Genomic DNA, 19,006 nt, shown 5'->3' on the forward strand with positions numbered 1-19,006 from the left:
TAATGACTCTAGGGATATGGCCAAGGAAAATACAGTGATAAAGGAGGCAAGCAGTTCACTGGTAATGCTGTGAGCAGGGAAGGTTGTATGACTTTAGAGGCCTCTTCATGAGAAATAAGCTTGAGATCCCGCCCAGAACTCTTACTCATTACAAACAGCCCAGCACCTTGTGGGCTGTTTGTAATGCAGCTTTTACACCAACGAACTTTGTGATTCAACTACTAATCACACTATGACACTGCACATGATATTCTTCATAGTGATATTATATAGTTAGCATAATTATGATGCATTTTATGCAAGATGGGTCATGTGAGATGTCATTGAAAAGGTTATGATTTGCTGAATATGATTATCCTATTTATATGCATGAATCATTTTGTAGCTGAAGTTATAAATACTATGTATCTGTACTTCAAATGTAGTTACACCTGGGTAATGCCCACTAGACAAGATGCTTTCAGTCTAAATAGCTGGTTGTAAAGGGCCTATGCAGGGTAATGGGCCATTAGAAAGAACAATAGGCCTTAGAAGCTTATCTCTCACCTGGTGAGCATTCCTTAGAGTGATGGTATGACTCTATAAGGACATGTTACCAGGCCACATGCTGCTGGACTCCATCCTGGGATGTCAGTATTTTTCCACAGACTGGTCTGGGAACCAAGCTTTGGGAACAAAGGGCTCCTGCCATATGCAAAAGCTATATAAGGCAGGGAGTGACATCATCTGTGGTTCTTTACTCCCCATACAAGAAGACTCCTAGAAACACCTGAGGAACAAAGACTGAACTGGGGGAAGTGCTGGACCCAGGCTAAAGGGATTTATAGACTGTGTATGAAACACCTGGGGACTCCAAGCTGTAAAGCAAGTGTAAAGCAAGTGCAGCCTGTGTATGAAACACCTGGGGAGTCCAAATGGAAAAGCAAGTGCAGCCAGTTTGTATCATCTCTTAGGGTTAGAATCTGCTATTCATATCCAATCTATCTAGTATATTTTGTTTATTTGCTACGTAATCTGCTTTGATCTGTTTGCTATCATTCATAGTCACTTATTAACTATAAAAAATAGATTTTAATAGTTTTTGTTTTAATCTAAAGCAGTAATCTTTGACTGGAGTGCTTGGGGAAAATCTCTGCTTGATTAGCACAAGTGTGCATTGTTCTCTTCACATTGAGGGATAGGCAGTCTGGGTATTAAACCCATATACTGGCCAGATTTGACCAGGGCAGACAGTACTGCTCTGGGGTCCCAGGCTGGGAAGCTGGTGATTAGAGAGCCTGCATGTAACTGCAGCTGGGTGTGTCCCTACCAGTGTGAATGGTGGTGAAACTGCAGGCTGGTGGGCTTTGCAACTTCTCACAGCAGTACAGTGTGAGAGAAAGCCCAGGCTGCTGGGTCAGGGGGCTCGGTGGTACCCCAGTTTCAGGTGGCACCCCAGGGAGGGAACCCATCACACAAACCACCACCCCAGGAAACTATATAATGCACTAAAGTAATTCTTGCCTTCAGCAGTGATAGGTGGATACAAAGCCAAAGCTTGCTGGAAAGGTGACCTGGCACTCATTTTGTATGAACTGTTAGACAATTCTCTCATAAAATAGATATATATATTGAACCAATGTGTACAAAATGGAGTCCAATATCCCCTGAAAAACACTGGGGTTTGGAGCCGCTTGACTTTTGCTAGGATGCACAGTATGGGGTGCAGCCAAGGATATAGAGATCTGCACTTTAGTTGTGTATGGTATCTGTTCATCAGTTGTCTCTTTTTCAGGAGCAGGGGAGCTGGGAACATCTGCGCTGGCTGTTCAAAGGAACTCAGCAAGTGCAGGAAGGCAAGAATGAAATGCATTTATCATTAATGTTATATAAAATGATGTATTATCATCCCATCTATTCTCTTAACAAATATGCTAGTGTTCAGCAGTTACATCCATTTCACTTATAGACATCAGGTCAAAACTGAACATAGTAGCAGCAATCCTGGATATTTTGTTGGGTTTTTATTATGTTACACACGTGTATGTGTGTGTCTTATAAAACATATTTTATTTGTTACCATACCCATGTTTATTATAATTACTATATTTAATTTTCCGTTGCCTTCGGCCTTTCAGCTATACTGCTTTCCAAGTCCCCCTTTCCCCATGAAGATTTTATTAACCATCATTATTGCGGAAGTGCCTAGGGACCCACCAAAAACTGGGCCCCACTGTGCTAAGCACTGTACAAACACAGAGTAGTAGACAGTCCCTATGTTTTGGATAACTTTTCTCCACATCCTTGCATTTTCCCAAGTTGAGTCTCCTTTTATCTGCCCCACATGCTTCTCATCGCTGTCGTTCCCTTTTTGTATGATTTCACTCTATTCACTGCCATTTAGACAGGTCTCCTATTTTACGACCAACTTCAAATGTAACTAAGACACGAATCTTTTTCTATTCTCCCCCCACTGGCAGATGAGGAAGAGAACTCTCTAGTCTACATGAGAACATTGCGCCGGTTTAACTAAAGGCATATCTTTAAACTCTTATTTAAACTGCTGTAAAAAGGCTGTGTGAACACACTTACTTGGTTTTAAACCAAGCTTATTTCAGTGTTAGTGAAGAATTGGTATTAACTAAACTGAAAAAGATACTCTTCAACTGAAGAGGATTTGTTTGAACTAAACTGATTTAAAAACAGGTTCAAATTAAATCGGAGCGAATTTCTCATGTGAATTATGTGTCTGGACGTAATCGCCCACGCCAGAGTGCCCCTGCCCTGACGGACAGGATGCCAGCGCCCACTCGGCCAGCATCCCCATTTCCCGACCTTGGGTACCAAGTGCCCATCCCTGTCCTTGCCGGGGCGCCCCGCCATCCCACACGGGTTAGGCTACCTGCGGCCCAGCCGCTCCACACCGGCCTGCAGCCGTCCCCTCCCCTAGTGACCCATATCCCCCGCCCCGGAAGGGCTGACCCGGAAGCAGTTTGGCGGTCGAACCGGTCAAGATGGCGGCGCCCAGGCGGTGAAGGGAGAAGGAAGCGGGAGGAGCCGCGGCGGGCTATGAGCGCGGCCTGGCGCTGCGGCCCACCCCGGGCTCTCACAGGTACCGACCGGGGGCAGCACCGCTACCCTGCGCCGTTCCGCACTCTTCACCCAGGGCGGGGGCTGCGGGCGGGCCAGGGAGCGAGCCGGGAGAGGTTTGCGGGGGGTGTGGAAGGGTCGCCGGAGCCCTGCGCCCACGGGGGGCTCGTAGCTGCCCGACCTTTTGTCAGGGGGGCGACGGCTGCCCCCGTCTGAGGAGACAACTCCCCCACCCCCATTGCCGGGGTCCGAGGGACCCATCACCCCTCAAGCGTCTCCCTTTTCCCCCTATGGTGCATGTCCCTGGGGCTGCGTTTGGGAGCCCTGGGACGGGAGGATGCCCCGGCCAGGGAAGTAGCTTGAGGGCAGTGGATTAGAGCAGCTTCTGGGAGGGGTGGGGCCTGGAGCCGGGTGTGTGTGTGTCATATTGGTGCTGTCTGTACTGGGTGCAAGGACTTTCTCTAGTTCTCCTACAGCAGGACTCGGAACTTCCCACCCTTAATGAACGTCTGTCCCCGTTGAACAGGGGGGTCTGGGCCATGAATTCCTGTAGAGTCTGATCTTTCGCTAAATAAATACAATTCTCAGAGTGGCAGAGAAAATCTTCTAGATGTGATTGGAGATGGATTCCTTTGGCTGAGTCTGCAGACAGACAACTCCTCCTCTGATCCCATTGCTGCCTTTAGCTGCAGCCTGACATTAGTAAGTTTCACTGCTGCTATTAGCAAATCTGTAAGCAACAGCAGGATTGTCAAGAATCCTGTCACTTTCATATTGACCTGAAAAGACATTGTGTTCTCTTTTTCTAAATCCTTCCTTGAGATCTGCTTTTACATTTACAGGAAATATTGGGCTGACTGAGGACAGTTGGGCAAAGCTGATTTGTTTGTTTTTAAAAAACCAAAACAATAATGAAACCCTGAATAACATCATATGCTTATTACACAGTAACTACTTGTATGTTTTATCCTTTTCCCCTTCTGTTTATCATTTTGTCTTTTACATCTTGATCCTGCAAATACATATGTGTTTAATTTTATGCAGGTGAGTCCCATTGAGACTGCTCACCTGTGTAAAGTTATTCAGTTAGGTAAGTGTTTGCAGGATCAGGGTTTTGGATTATAAATATTTTGGGACCGGGATTCTGTCTATATAGGACAAGTACACTGGGATGTCAGTCCTGACTGAGGATTTTGAGTATTACTGGAGTACAAATAATAGCGAATACATAAACAGAGACTTCTTTCTCTGAGAACAGTGTTTGCCTATAGATTGTGCTGTAGATCAGGGTTCTCAAACTTTATTGCACTGCAACGCCCTTCTGACAACAAAAGTTACTACATGACCCCAGGAGAGGGGACCAAAGTCTGAGCCTGCCCAAGCTCAACTGCCCCAGGTGGGGGTCCAAAGCTAAAGCCTGAGCCCCACCATCCTGGGCGAGGAGGCCAAAGCTGAAGGCCAAGGGCTTCAGTCCCAGGCAGGGAGCCTTTAACCTGAGCCTTGCTGCCCAGGGCTGAAGCCCTCAGGTTTCAGTTTCGGCCCTGGGCGGTGGGGCTTGAGCTTCTTGTCTGGCCCTGGTCCCCAGCAAGTCTAAGACAGCCCTGGTGACCCCACTAAAATGGGGTCCCAACCCACTTTGGGGTCCTGACCCAGTTTGAGAACTGCTGCTATAGATTAACTTTACCACCTCAATCTCCTAAAATAACTATAGCTTATTTAGTGATATACATGTAGTTTTATTAAAAAGATTCTGAGGCTATGTCTACACTCTTCTCTCTCTCTCCCCCCGCCCAACCCCTCTCCCCCGCCTCTCAGCGTTCTGGGGATTGATGCACCGGGGTTAATTTAGCGGGTCTAGTGAAAGCCTGCCAAATCGACTGCAGATCGCTCTCCAGTCGACACCGCTACTCTACCCCAAACGAGAAGAGTAAGGTAAGTCGACAGGAGAGTGTCTCCCATCGACCCAGTGTAGTGTGGACCCCATGGTAAGTCGACCTAAGCTATGTCGACTCCAGCTACATTATTCACATAGCTGGAGTAGCGTAGCTTAGGTTGACTTACCGTGGTAGTGTAGACATAGTCTGAGGCAAAAGGAAAAAAAAATCCTTGCCAATATTAGTGGGGGTACAATGGACAGTTTTAGCAACACATTATACAGAAACATTATTTAGCAAGTAGTTGTACTCTTATTATGGATTTATGGCCTTGATGTTGATTCCTTCACTCAGAAATTATTGATATGGCAAAGATATTCACTAATGAGGCATAGTCTGGAAAAGGTGTGAATTTAGTTAAAACAAACAAGGCTTTGTCAACTGAATTGCCATGTGCAGTGGTTAAAGTAGTGGTGCAACAGAACATTCTTGATGAAAATTCAAATAAAGTACACCTATCTCCATCCCTTTCTCTTTCTTGCTCTCATGCAGTGACATGCTGTTGTGGTATTTGGCTTAAAAATTGCAAATAAGTATTTAAATCCTCCAACTATCAGTCTTTCTCCTTGGCCAGAAGAACAAACAAGCTATTTCTGACATTTTTGAATAACACTTATATAACATTTTTTTTTTTGCCATGAAAACCTAGAAACTACTTACTTGAGTGTTCCTTTAAGAAAGCATCCTCATTATGTATAGAAAGTCAATGGGAAGTAATAAAAATGATTATGTAGTTCTTTTCTCAGTAACTTGCACGACAATATGATGAATTCCTGTTAACGAAATCATGAGGTGGTATATTCCCCAGAACCTACAATTCTAGTAATTGGTCCATAGACTTGTTGTGTGTAGTTTTGGATATGTAAAACACACACACCAGATTCATAAACATTGTTAAAACTGAATTCTCCTTTTATGGTGGTTTTAGATGACACACTTGACTAGCTCAGGTTTTTAAGATCAGTTGTAAAGATATGCACTAGGGCTGGCATAAAATTCCTGTTAATGTGACTGTTTAACTCTAGTGCTATTTTTATGTGAAGTACTTGCTCTAAGCAAATGTTCCAGCTTGTTGCTTATGTGTGTCTCAGTAAATACATTTATAGCATATGGAGGTGGGAATAGGGGAAAAAGTTATAAGACTAACTCGGTGAGGGGCTGGAAAGTAAAATACTCAGCTCCTCTATCTAGTCTGCAAGCTTAGTGTAGGCTCCCTCACCATTTCTACAAGCTCAGTAGGACCTGTGCGTAGCCCTCCTAAAGAATGCTGTGTGGTGCTGAGGACAGTAAGCATTGCAAATGGGTTTGTTTCTAATCCTTACTGTGAAGAAACGAGATCCAAACATTCTCTGTTTTCTGTGTAGGATTATTTGTCTGGCACCTTCCGAAACCAGCAGTACGGCAAATGCCATGCAAGTTTATGCATTGTTGTGGAGTAGCCAATAAAAGATGGATTACATTTCAACACCTTAACTTCCTCAAACGAATGGTAAGTCAAGAGAGTGTCTTATTCCACGTTGACTATTTTTCTGTTTTGCCTTATGCTACGTAGGAAATTTAAAATGTTTACCAATTACAAGTGGTATATGGCACTCGTTTTCTGGAGTAGTGTGTTTCTTTTTAAAAGATTTATTCTGAAACTTAAATGTATTGATTTAATTCTGCCAAAGTTTTTGAGGGCAAAGTATAAAGTCAGGCTTGTTTCTTAAATGTTTATATTTGGAATAGAGTGAATGTGCAAAAGGAAAAGCAGAATTTTTAATTTATGTCCTAATTCATTGAGAGAAGTCCTGAATAGATTAAAGTAATAGGTTATTTTTTTCTGTAGTATGTAAATAGGCACTGCATTAGCTGTTCATATCACAAAGCTATAACTGTCACTGACAGCTCAAGGAAATCCCTTTCCTCTTCACAGAACAGATGCATAATGCATAGTAGTGGTGCAAAATTCTCCTCACTGTCCCTTTTCATGTGCTGCAACCCTGACTTGCAAGGAACATCTCTAGTGCTTGGATGATAGTTCAGTTTTTATGTCTATTATGTGGTGTGTCTGCTGTGATTGCCATGAAAGGACCAGATACTTCCAATGTTGGTGGTATTTTTGGACATCTGTCTAATAGGGACCAGAGTGAGATCATAACTCATTCCACATGTGGGTCACCAAACTGTCAGACTTTTTATTGCTAGTGACTTGGCCTGCATTCAGGTTAGTCATTCAGAGGTGAAAAGCTCCCTACCAACCCCAGAAAGCCCCTTTAGTAATCTCTATTACTCAGTTGTACAAGTATTGCACCACAGATTGTTGAAACCTACACCTTGTTTGTATATTTGGCTTGGTATATTTGAAATAGAACATTTTAGACAAGAAAGTTGGGGGGTTGGAAAAACTAAGTGTTTTTTTTGTTTACGTGACACTTTCTAGAAGAGCTGTAAATACAGCAAAAAACACAATAGAAAACTTAATTGCAGCTCAGCCTCTTTGTTGTCAGTTGGAAAAATGAAGCATCATGTGCAGTAACACCCTTCTAGTCTTTGTCTTTCTATACTTTTCCTTTCAAATATTCTCTAAAATTGGCAGGTTTAAGTAAACTAAACTGAAATTAGGAATTGATGATGGAAAACTAAATTGAGGGAGATAATTTCTAGTGGGTAAGGGATTATCTTTTAGAGATCTTTCTCTGACTATTGAACCAGTTGACTGTATCTTACAAAGACCATAGGACACCTACCACTTCTAATAATTGGAGATTAATTGCACATCAGATTATATACACACGTGTCCATACGATACGTGTCCACAACGTGCTTTAAAGTGGAGCAAATGTTTGTAGAACAAACAACAGTACCCAACAGATTAGAACAAGAAGTAGTAAAGAATATTTCCAGTTGAAACTGCAAGGGAAAATTTATTTAGGCCTGAAGTAATTCCCTGAATTTAAACTAATGTTGTTTGTGCAGCAATGAATTGGAAGCTGCTTTTGTTGTATATTGTGCAATTGCAGACACCCTTCTGTGAATGAAGTGAGCGCTTGAACTGCAGGCTAACTGAGCAATATCAGCACCATGAAATTCTCTTCTTTAATCATAAAAGAAATATAGCAGTAAAATGCAATAGTACTATTTATTTCTATTGTCATTAGCAAGCTATTGATAGGAAAAGCTTTTTAACTCTCCTGTTAAAAATATCTCAGATTAGTCTATATTTTTCTATTTAGTATGTAACACAGTACAACAAAGACCTCAGTCAGCAAGCAAAACCAAAGTCAGATCCAGTTGCACCTCCTTTCCTTCAGAAAAAACATTTGGGTCAAGAAAAAACAGTTATACGTGAGATCAGACCAGTTTCACCTCTCCACCCACCTTTGTCTGAGACTTCGAACAGAAATGAGTTCAAAGAAGTGAATTCAGCTGCAGTTGTAGAAGACTTGGCAACAGCTGTAGGAGCAGAATCCAAAGAAGAAAAACAATGGAAAGAAATGAAGCTACAACTGGATGATTTACCAGGAATTTTGGCACGTTTGTCCAAAATCAAACTTACAGGTACTATTGGTAACTTTTCAGTATCATGCAGGTTCTCTGATTCAGGGTTCTCAATCTTGTTAATAGTGTGGTCCACATTTTAAACAGAGATTGGTCTCATGGACACCTTCCTTCCCAATCATTATCCCACAGATCACTGCAATGTACCTATGTCATTTTTAGTTCCTTTTTAATCAAATTTTGCTGCTTGAAATAAGGAGCCAGCACCATGTGATGAACTAGCTGTCCATAGACCACAAGCAAGTGTTCTGTGGACTACTAGCAGTTCTCAGACCACAGCTTGAGATACAGTTGGAATGGAAATTCTCAAACTGTGGTCTACAAACTGCTAGTAGTCCATTGAGCACTTGCTTGTGGTCTCTGGACAGCAAGTTTAACTTAAACTTAAATCTATCACCAGAAGAAGGCAAAATAAATTATAGTGATGGTATCTTTTTGTAATCAATATTTTCTGTATGAGCTATTTCAGTTTTTTATCTCATACTGATATGAACCATTCTGTATTTTAGGGGAAACACTTGTTAGGCTATGGTGGAATTTTACAATGGTTGTATTAAATATTTAAAAGAAAGCCCTATCTCTTCATGTCTTATCAGTGTTATGCTATCTGGTCTCCTTGTCTTTAAGTTTAGCAGTTGTTCTTGTCAATCTCATGTTAAAAGCATTGAGGTAGTAATGTGGATACATTCCATAACTTATCTGGCAAAAGTTTTTAAGTGACATCAACTTAGTTTCCTAAAATAAAATGTTATTTCAAAAGTCAGTGAAACTCTACTCTTCGTTCTCCAAACCAGCAAAGGAAACAGCTTGTTAAATATCTGTTATCGTTATGTATCATTTTTGTTATCTTGGACACATTTGAGTAGCAATATTTTATTATTTTAATAGTAATGTATAGCATTTATAAAACACTTTTCAGACGTAGATCAAAGTGTTTTATAAAGGAGGAAACAAATGTTCAGAGTGAAGCGATTTGGCTAATGCCTCACAAGGATCTAAGAGTTCTTTACAAATATTAAATGACTACACAGCCTATTTGTAGCCCTCAGTTATGCTGCCCCTTTCACTACAGTGGTTGCTTTATTTTCTTGCTGCTCATTAGTAGTAATAGTTTGAGCTTCTGTAATGCCTTCCGTGCATGGATCTTTAAACTCTGTAAGGATAGCTAAGTTTCCTGCTATCTCTTCAGTGAGATTATTTTAAGTGGCATCTCTTGAGAAGCTTGGGGCCCTACACTAGTAATTGAAATTGAAGGCAGTTAAAACTCTGAAATAGATCCAGAAACAAATATCAGGATATTAAAATGGCAAGACTAAATGACATCATATAAAAATAAATAAATAAAGGGGTGAAGTAGGGTGTTATGATCTATGCAGAGACCTATTGTGACTGGTGCTTTCATGTATTTTCTAAACTGAAGAGAGCTGGGTCAAGGCTGTTGATCAGGCTGTTCTCTGATTCTTGAGAATGTAAATTTATTCCAGGTCTGTTTTCATATTACAGATGACATAGTGCCTCTGTGGAACTAATCTATGAAGTTCTGATTAGTTTAATATCTTGCATACTTTTTTTGCAAAGTTTCTATTTCTACTTTTTGGAGTATAAAATAACAAAAAACAAATTTTGCATTATACTAAAAGGGACCTTCCCCATGCCTGATTTTCCCTACTGCTGAAGTAAAGAGTGTTTGTATTAAGAACTGCAAATCACCTTTGAAAGGAAATGAGTTTAGCTATTACTCTACCCTCCTGTTTCATGTGAACTTTAGCCTTGATGCCACTGTCATTAGGAACTATGCCTTCACAATTGTAAAAGATTCATATTTCTATATATATATATATATATATATATATATATAGTTTTTGCCATGAAAAATGATCGGGGAGGGAGCTTTTAATTATTTGTAGTGTAATCCACTTTTTTTGATTTAGATTTCCTCTTTCCTTTTGTTGCTCATTCTCTGTTGGCTGATGTCTGAACAGCTGCATTTTACCATCCTGGCACTCTGCAAAGCTAATGCATCCATCTCCTGCTTTTTCTGAGCTACAAAAGAAAGTTGCAGATGGCATTGTTTTTAGTTTTGTCCCCCAATTCATAAGTAACTGAAAGGAGAAAAAGACATGAAGGCGGGGTAATAAGAGAAAACCCATATAATGTGTAACACAAGCGCAGCACTAGCTGAATTTCATCTTTTTAAATTTTACCTCAAGGTTATATTTAATGAATAGTAACTCCGTGATTACAGATGGAAATTAACATGCATAGTAGTTACAAACATATTAGGCAAGAACATGAACAAACATTCAATTTTTAATTTTCATTTTTAGTGGTGTTCCTTCCCCTTCCCCGCCACCCCAATTAAAGGTACAGTGTGAGATGCACTATTAGCTCACTATTGTGTTACACGGGAACAAGTTCTAATTGTGAAAGTGGCTGGTGTACTGGCAAAAGGATGCCTAAACACATTGTTCTTTTGGTGGGGAAGACAGGCCAAATGTTTATAATGAAATTTAACAAATACCTGCAAAATGGATATGTGAATAACAGTGATATGTGAAGTTTCAGAGTAACAGCCGTGTTAGTCTGTATTCGCAAAAAGAAAAGGAGTACTTGTGGCACCTTAGAGACTAACCAATTTATTTGAGCATGAGCTTTCGTGAGCTACATCTCACTTCATCGGATGCATACCGTGGAAACTGCAGCAGACTTTATATACACACAGAGAATATGAAACAATACCTCCTCCCACCCCACTGTCCTGCTGGTAATAGCTTATCTAAAGTGATCATCAAGTTGGGCCGTTTCCAGCACAAATCCAGGTTTTCTCACCCTCCACCCCCCCACACATGTGAAATATGTGAAATTCACCAGTAATTCTTCAATCTAGACTGTAAGATCCTTGGGGCTTAGACTGTGTTCTTGACTGCAGATCTGTACTATGCCTAGCAGAATGAGGCCTTGATTCTTGACAGGTCCTTCATGGAGCTACCACAATACACATAATACAGTCTCCTTTAGAGTCTTAAAGAGAGGCACGTCAATACCCACATACTTCAAACTAATTTGCCTTCCTCATATGCTTTAAACTTAGTATAGGTCTGATCTGCAGCTAAAATTTTCATCGGTCTCTTTACAAACATATCAGTGCATATGTCTGAGAAGTACTCTCCTGGGCAGAGTCACACACTGAGCTGATTATTGAGGTATCTTTCAAAATGCGTTCTAGGCACTGTAGAAAGTTATCTGTCATGTCTCAAAGACTTAATCTAGTCTAGTCTGCAAAATGCACCTACTCTGATGTCCATCTTGCTCACCCTGTCTCTTTCTTAAATGAATGTCTGAAATAGAATTTTGTAAAACTTATTTGGCACTTCAGAACTTTGTTGCACTGGGTTGGTCCTTTGCATGTTGGGCATTGGACTGGGAATTGGGAGACCTTGGTTCTGTCCCTGGCTCTGTAAGTAGGCTAAAATTTTGCTCACAAGTACACTAGTGGAAAAGTCCATTTGCTTCAATGGAGTTTGTTTTTATGAAGTTCCAGTTGTATCTGAGAGCAGAATTTGGTCTTAACTGCATTAAGGCAAGAATTTAGGAGCTTTATCAAAGATAAATCAGTTGGCAATGTTTAGATTTTGTTGATCCTACATATATTTTGTGTAATGTCTGTCAGAAAATAGTTCTCATCTCTGTGATTCTTAAAACACTTACCATTGTCTTATCAAAGACACACAGCATAATAACCGTATCTTTTTAGCAAATTATTTTTCTGCTACAAGGAAGAGAAACAAATAAACTGCTACTTTAGTTTATCCCCCCTCCCCCACAAGTGTTTTACAAATGTTCAGTTATAAAATGTAGTATTAACCTAATCTGCTCTAGTTCGTAATATTGTATTTTAATTTCTGCATTAAATGATAACATTTGGTTCAAATTACTGTTCCAAAATAGCCAAGCTCCTAAGGCATGTTTTTTCTTTTAATGTGCAAGTTGTAATTTGCAATAAAACCTACTTATGCCTACTCCAAATAAATCTAGGATTACAAAGAAAACACATTGGTCAGTCCTGCAGCATTAATGTTACTGTTACCTTTAGCATTCCAATGAATGAAGTGTGAGAATTTAGGCGGGGGGGGATTTCTTCTGATAGATAAGCTGTAAAGAAAACTAGTTTTCCTTAGGGCTATATTAATATTTGTAGTAAGACAAGCAGATTGTTCCCCAAATTAAAGTAGAAATCCATTCTTTTTACCTTTTCTCCTCCTCTCCCCTTCCCCCCCCAATAGTGTCTGGTGCTAAATCTGCAAGTCTATATGTTTACAAAATTCCATATTATTTGGTGACCAAAACAAAAATAGAAAATTGATTGGTTAGCTGAATTGTTTTGAACCTTTTATTTTTATTATATATATACATATATAATATTGTTTCAACTATTTTTTGGTGGAAGGTGAGCATAAAGTGGCACTAAGAATGTAGCACTATAAATACAGATATCAAGGTTTATAGAGAGAGATCACATTAAAATGAAATTGAAGAACAATGTAAAAATAATATAGGATTAGAGTTCCCTTGAGTATATTCTTATGTCTGAAACACCATAATAGGTCTCCTTCTTATCTTTCATTTCCTATGAGTGCACAGTTTGTTTCTTATTTAATCTGAAATTGTCTGTAAACAAATGCACTCTTCCGATTTCTAGTAAAGCTAGGTATATTTGTAAGACATAAAAACATGTCTACTTTGATATCCTATTGTAAGTTTCAATTGAGAATTACTCTTGAAAGACTCTTGCCAAGCCTAACCAATAAATCTTGAAAGGATCAGTTTCACCCATTATGTAGTGAAGTGTAGTTAATTTTGCCCCTAAAGCTCTAAGCTAACAGGGGTCAAAAAACAAACATATAGAGTCAATGACCTCATGCCCTTGCCTGAAGTGATCTCTATGAAATGTACATCTTTTCTAGGAGGAAAATGAAGAGGAGATTATAAAATTCACTTTTGCCTTCATAACAAAAGGAAAATAAACTTCCCACTCTGATGGGAAGATAGCCCTATTTGCTGTAACATGCTGCATTTGAAACTCTGTTCATGGGGCAGACAGCAAGAACTTTTCTTTGTGAGTTCAGAACACTGGACAAACATCTAAAAATATCCATTTCAGCTGGATAAATGAGGGAATGTACTATAGCCTTTTTTAATGAGATCCTGATAAGTCACAGTGAAATGACTGACTGAAATTAATCTGGAGAAATCAATGGAGACTTTAATTAGCACTCTGGCTGTACTGTATTAGAATTTCTTTGAGGTCAGTGTAATGGCAATGTTACATAGACTGTTTGCCAATCTGCTCCACCTTTCTCCTTCTGTAAATGAGTTGGTGTTGTGCTATAATAAATGCATGTAAAGTGTTCTCTGTGATAAGTTTTAATTAAATTCTTGTCTGGAAGTGAAAGTGTGATTTATAATACCAAAAAAAGAATGTAATCACTCTTAGAAATGCAAACGCCACTGTTTCACCATCCCTTTCTGACTGATTAAGTTAATAAAAAACAATTGAAAAACAATGAATTTCATTGAGATTCATATTTCCTGGTACTATATACAGAGAGACAGGGCAGAATTTTCAAACCCAGGTGCCTTACTTTAGGATCCTAAATAAGTGACCTTATTTTCAGAGGGACTGAGTGTCTGTAGCTCAAAATTTTGGCCATAATCTGTGGGTCAGTAGTGCCAAATATGTACTCTTTTAACTATCCTATATCAGATTGTAAGTGTTGTTTAGTGCAGGAGTTCTCATGTAGTCTCTCTCTTAAGAAGTGGTCCACAACTATGACTATCTCATGGTCACATCCCTTCCCCATCATGAAACCTATTTATGATCCCAACCCTATGGCAGCATTGACAGTTGGTGAATTTGTACATGCACGTAATAGTAAAATTGAATTAGTTTCTTTTCTCTAAAATGAATCCCAAGGGTCGTCTGACTCCTGTGTTTGTTTTTGATGGCTTATCTTTTCCTGCTAGTGGCTATGGGCTTCTCTTCTCAAAGATTGTAGTGACTTCTAGTGTAATGGCCAGCATTGTTGCCCCTTTTTGCAGCTCTGTCTGTAGACATTCATTCTCTTCACCATATGAGCCTCAAGTTCAGAGGCTCTGGTAGACCATAGTTGAGACCTGGAAGGAAGGGCTCCTGGGTTCTGCTCCTGGCTCTGCCTCTTCTTTGCTGTGTAACTTTATGTAAACTGCTTAACGTTTCTGGGCCAAATTCAGCTTGGGGAGCCACAGAGGGTTCCTAGGCGAGCCATCAGTGTTTGGGAAAATTGTAATGGATATGTCTGTTGGTTTTTTATCTAATTCAGAGACTGTTTAAACTAGGCTTAAAAATCACCTGCATCTTATCTATGGGTCTGCATCTTATGCTGTTGGGGCTGCTCTCTGCCCTCTCTTCCAGCAGGGGACTTTCAGCCCAGAGTCTTCCTATTGGGGGAAGCATTCATCAGGCACTCTCTAGGCTGAAAGTCCCCTGAAGGCCAAAGAGAAGCTCCCAGTGCCAGCAGCACCAGCAGATAGGGGAAGCGGCCGAGGGAGAGAAGTCCATCTTATTTTGATAATGGAATGATTTTGCTGAGTGCTCAGCCTACATGTAGCAAACATTTGGCTGTTCTGAATTTTCATGTTTTAGGATTGCTGCAGAAAGTCCACAGCCACGATGTGTATTTGTGTTCAAGTGTTGGTAAATGAAAATATGAGGCTAGGGTAACTACAGAGACATTTAGAACCCAAACACCTGGAATTCGTAAACAAGAGCAGTGTTTTTATTCCTTCAGAGACCAGAAGAATTAAAGCAGCAGTAGCCCAAAAAAAAAAAAAAAGCTTGAAGAAGCAACTGTACCTCAAGAAGCATCTAATGCAATAGCCATGTGAATTGCAAAATGCAAACAAGCACAGGTTGATGAGAGTCTTCTACTTCTAGCAGAAATAGATGTGTAGAATTACAACAGGGGAACAAGCAGTCATGGCACTGAAAACCATTCCTTTGTTAATTAATATCATCTGTCAACTCAATTATGACCTTGCAGAAAACATCCAAGTTAAAAGGAGGCAGTATTTTGCATTGCAGCTTGATGAATCCAGACATACCCAACATAGTTCAGCTTTTGTGTTACATGAGTTTTGTCAAAGCAGGCACAATAGTTTGAAGAACTTTTAACAGGCCCACTCATGTCACTAAAATCTTAGGGTTTTTCCAAACATGGCAAAAATCCATATTTTTAAATTATAGTTTTAAAAACCTGGATTACGTCAGAATGTATAATTAAACAAACTGTATGTAGTTGAATGAAGTCACAAAGTAGTCCAGACTCTCGTGTCCTGAACTCTTAATCCAATGTCCTGAGTTGGTGTTTAAAAAAAAAAAAAAAATGTTTATGGGGGGAGGAATGTATTTGGTCATGGGGAGCTATCAACTTTTAAAATACTTGTAAGAGAGCCATAGTACTCAGGATACTTCAGGGCTGTGGTTTCCAAACTTCTATCTTCTCTCTGTGTAGATACTTACAGGCCATGATCAAGTTGCCTCTTAGGGTTTGTCTACGCTCCAATGTAAGCCTAAGGGTTGGTGTTTCTAAGCTTGCACTTGAGCATCCATGATGGAATATTGAACCTAAGTTTAGAAGTTCTGGACCCAGATCTCACACCTGTGCTCATATGTCCATACTACACTATGCTGACCTGAGTCAAACCAGCCTATCTCATGCGTCTTAACACCTTCCCCATCTATAGCTGCTTTAGTCCTTTGTTCATGGTGCACTGTGGGGAAAACTGGACTGTCCATCCTGCAGCACTTTAGTCTCAGCCTGCCAATACATCCCACCTTTTGGGTCTGCACGCTCCTGGCAACTGGACCCAGCAATATGGAAGAGTAACCATTGGAAGAACTTGTCCGGCTTCCACTTTCACTCTCATGTCAAGAAAGAGCAAGAGCATCCATGAGATGCTGGTGAACATTTTGGTGGCATTTTCTGACCTACTAAAGACACTTGTTGGAGAAGGAGGACACCACAGTCTTGGAAGACTCAACCTGGCTGATACTGCTCGTGACTCTCTGTATAGCAGCTGATGCCCCGTATGTAGACTGGTGTTTCTAGAGCAAGGCCATGAACAACAGACAGGGAGGGACCATATTGTCATGCGGACTTGGGATGGCCAACAGTGGCTCCAGAACTTTCCCATGAAGAAAGCAATGTTTCTGACACTCAGTGAGCACCTTTCCCCAATCCTCCAGTGTCCTAACACATGTATGAGGTTGGCCACGGCGGTCCGCAAGTGCGTTGCTATTACCATCTTGAAGCTGGCCACTCCTAACTATGTCAGGTCCGTTGCTAACCACTTTGGTGTTGGCAAATCAACTGTGGAGGCTGTGGTAGCAGAGGTTTCTGAATCAATCCATCCTCCTTTTGAAAACCTCCAGTGAAGGAGCTTCCACAATCTCCCTTGGCAGTGTCTTTATTCTTTGAAATATACACATTATAAGCAGTGATTGGTAATAAACTTAATGAAATAAAAGCCTTTATTTGTTAACATGGCTGTATTACAAAAAAAAAAAAATTGACAAAGAGGCTAGCTACCAATAAAACATCAAAACCGGTAATAAAATAAAGTGTATAACACAAACATTGAACGCCTCAAAACAGTGAAACCATTGCAAACAAATAACTCTCCTACTACAGTGTGTCCCATGGTCTCCTGTTCTCCTTTCCCTTTGTACTATGTTTAGGATGCACTTCTCCACTCCCGTGCTGATTGCAGGGGGTATATTTGCCCTGTCCCATTACAGTTCAGGCCTGGTTACGTGAACCACCCAATCATGGTATTGTCCAGTGCATTCCTGGTCAGTAGGATGAGGTACCGTGGTGGGGACTTAGGGTGTGGTACGGGTGGAGCAGGAGCCTGAAAGTTGTGGGCATTAGCTCAAGCAGCTTCTCAAAGAGGTCTTTCTGCTGTGCTCTCTTTCTTCCTCCCTCAAGTGAAGTTCCAGCTCCAGAGACTTAGCTGCAGTTTTCTCCTTGTGTACTCCATTCTGGCTGTGCCTTTCCACTTGTTGTGCATCCTTTTCCCTTTGCTTCTGTAATTGCTTGTTGGCTCTGTCATGGACATGCTTCCTTTTTCACTGCTCAGTTTGAAATCCCAGGCTCCTGCTTTACTGTGGCTGGACTACAGAGGTGTAAGGGCCTGAAAACAGATGTCAAACTGAACATTATTGTCTCAGTACTTTGAAAAGTTTCAGTTTATCATCAGAAGAAAGTGTCTTTGAAATCTCAAGGCCAGAAAATGATACTTTGTAAAACTCAGCTTCCAAATATTCTCAGAGCCAGGCTTAAGTTCCCAGATGCTCTGTGGACAGAACTGAGAGTTAAGCAGAATGTGAAGCCTACACTCACAATGGTAAGGTGAAATTTACAAATGCCATATGTTTAAAAATTGAATGCCATTTTAGCATTGTGGGGTGGGGGGTGCCATAGCTTACTGGTTTATGGTTTCTCAGTCCTTTCAGGCAAGGTGCTGGTGTGCATGCCCCTATTATTGGATACATGCTGCTATCTGTGACTTGTAATAAAAGTTGCACTGGGTCATAAACCAGAAATTGTGTATCAATAACAGACATGGAGCTAAAACTTACCAGGTTCCAGGACTACTTCTGCCTCTTCTGTTTCCGTTACCAGTTCCACGGCAGGCTGCTCCTCTGAGAGGGGATGTCATCAAACAGTTCCTCGAGAATGGGCCCAGGACATGTTTCAGCTTTTCTGGCAGCAAATCCTCCTTGGGGACATGCATGAGCACCAGAATTGCTTTGCTAGTCTGATCTGGCTAAGTTAATTGTTGGCTCAGTGCTTGGTGCAGTTTCAAGCACCTGTTTGAAGTCTCTCATAGAGGAGGTGGGATGATGGGGAGTTCCCAGGCTTGCAGGTCTCATCCCTGGCTTTCCGGTGGTCACCCCTGAGATGCGTAATCTGCTCTCTGCACTGGTCACTGGTCTGTTTAATCGCCAGTGCTGCCAGCCTGTCTGCTGTTTCTTAGTACACGTGGTCATTTTTGGTGCTCTTAGTGATGTCGAACATCTTGTTTGCCTTGCTCCAGAGATTTACCAGAATCTGATTGTGCTCCCATGACCAGGTAGCAGCGTGCTTGGCAAAGACCTTCTTCTTGTCATTGGCCATAGCTAACACAGGAGATGGTTCACTCTGTTTGCAGTTCAGTGGTCAGAATAAAATGGAAGGGTTAAACACTGAGCAGCTGTACTTGAACCGTGGGGGTGGGGTTGCTTCCATTTCCTGGGAGCTGATTGACTTGGGGCAGAAAAGCCAAGGAACACTGTCCGATGGGGTTGTGGGATAGCATTGGCAGGCTCTTTGGACGTGACTCTCGGGACCCTGGCCTGAGCTGTGTCCACGTTGCAAAGTGAG

General features: G+C 40.9%; 1 protein-coding gene across 3 annotated transcripts in view; it reads left to right on the plus strand.

Moving 5' to 3' along the window:
- Nucleotides 1–2,986: 2,986 nt before the first annotated feature.
- Nucleotides 2,987–19,006, plus strand: part of COX10 (cytochrome c oxidase assembly factor heme A:farnesyltransferase COX10) — a 156,580-nt gene continuing 140,560 nt past the window's right edge. Inside the window, exons 1-5 of one of the 3 annotated variants that reach the window (XM_077833735.1) lie at nucleotides 3,009–3,091; nucleotides 3,658–3,771; nucleotides 4,885–5,001; nucleotides 6,368–6,492; nucleotides 8,219–8,543. In XM_077833735.1, the coding sequence (XP_077689861.1) occupies nucleotides 6,409–6,492; nucleotides 8,219–8,543 (409 nt within the window). In that variant the 5' untranslated portion in view covers nucleotides 3,009–3,091; nucleotides 3,658–3,771; nucleotides 4,885–5,001; nucleotides 6,368–6,408. Of the gene's footprint in view, nucleotides 3,092–3,657; nucleotides 3,772–4,884; nucleotides 5,002–6,367; nucleotides 6,493–8,218; nucleotides 8,544–19,006 lie in introns of all 3 variants that reach the window. The other 2 variants (XM_077833734.1, XM_077833733.1) reach the window with 2 other exon arrangements.

Source organism: Eretmochelys imbricata, chromosome 14 (genome assembly GCF_965152235.1).
Source record: "Eretmochelys imbricata isolate rEreImb1 chromosome 14, rEreImb1.hap1, whole genome shotgun sequence".
Taxonomy (NCBI): domain Eukaryota; kingdom Metazoa; phylum Chordata; order Testudines; family Cheloniidae; genus Eretmochelys; species Eretmochelys imbricata.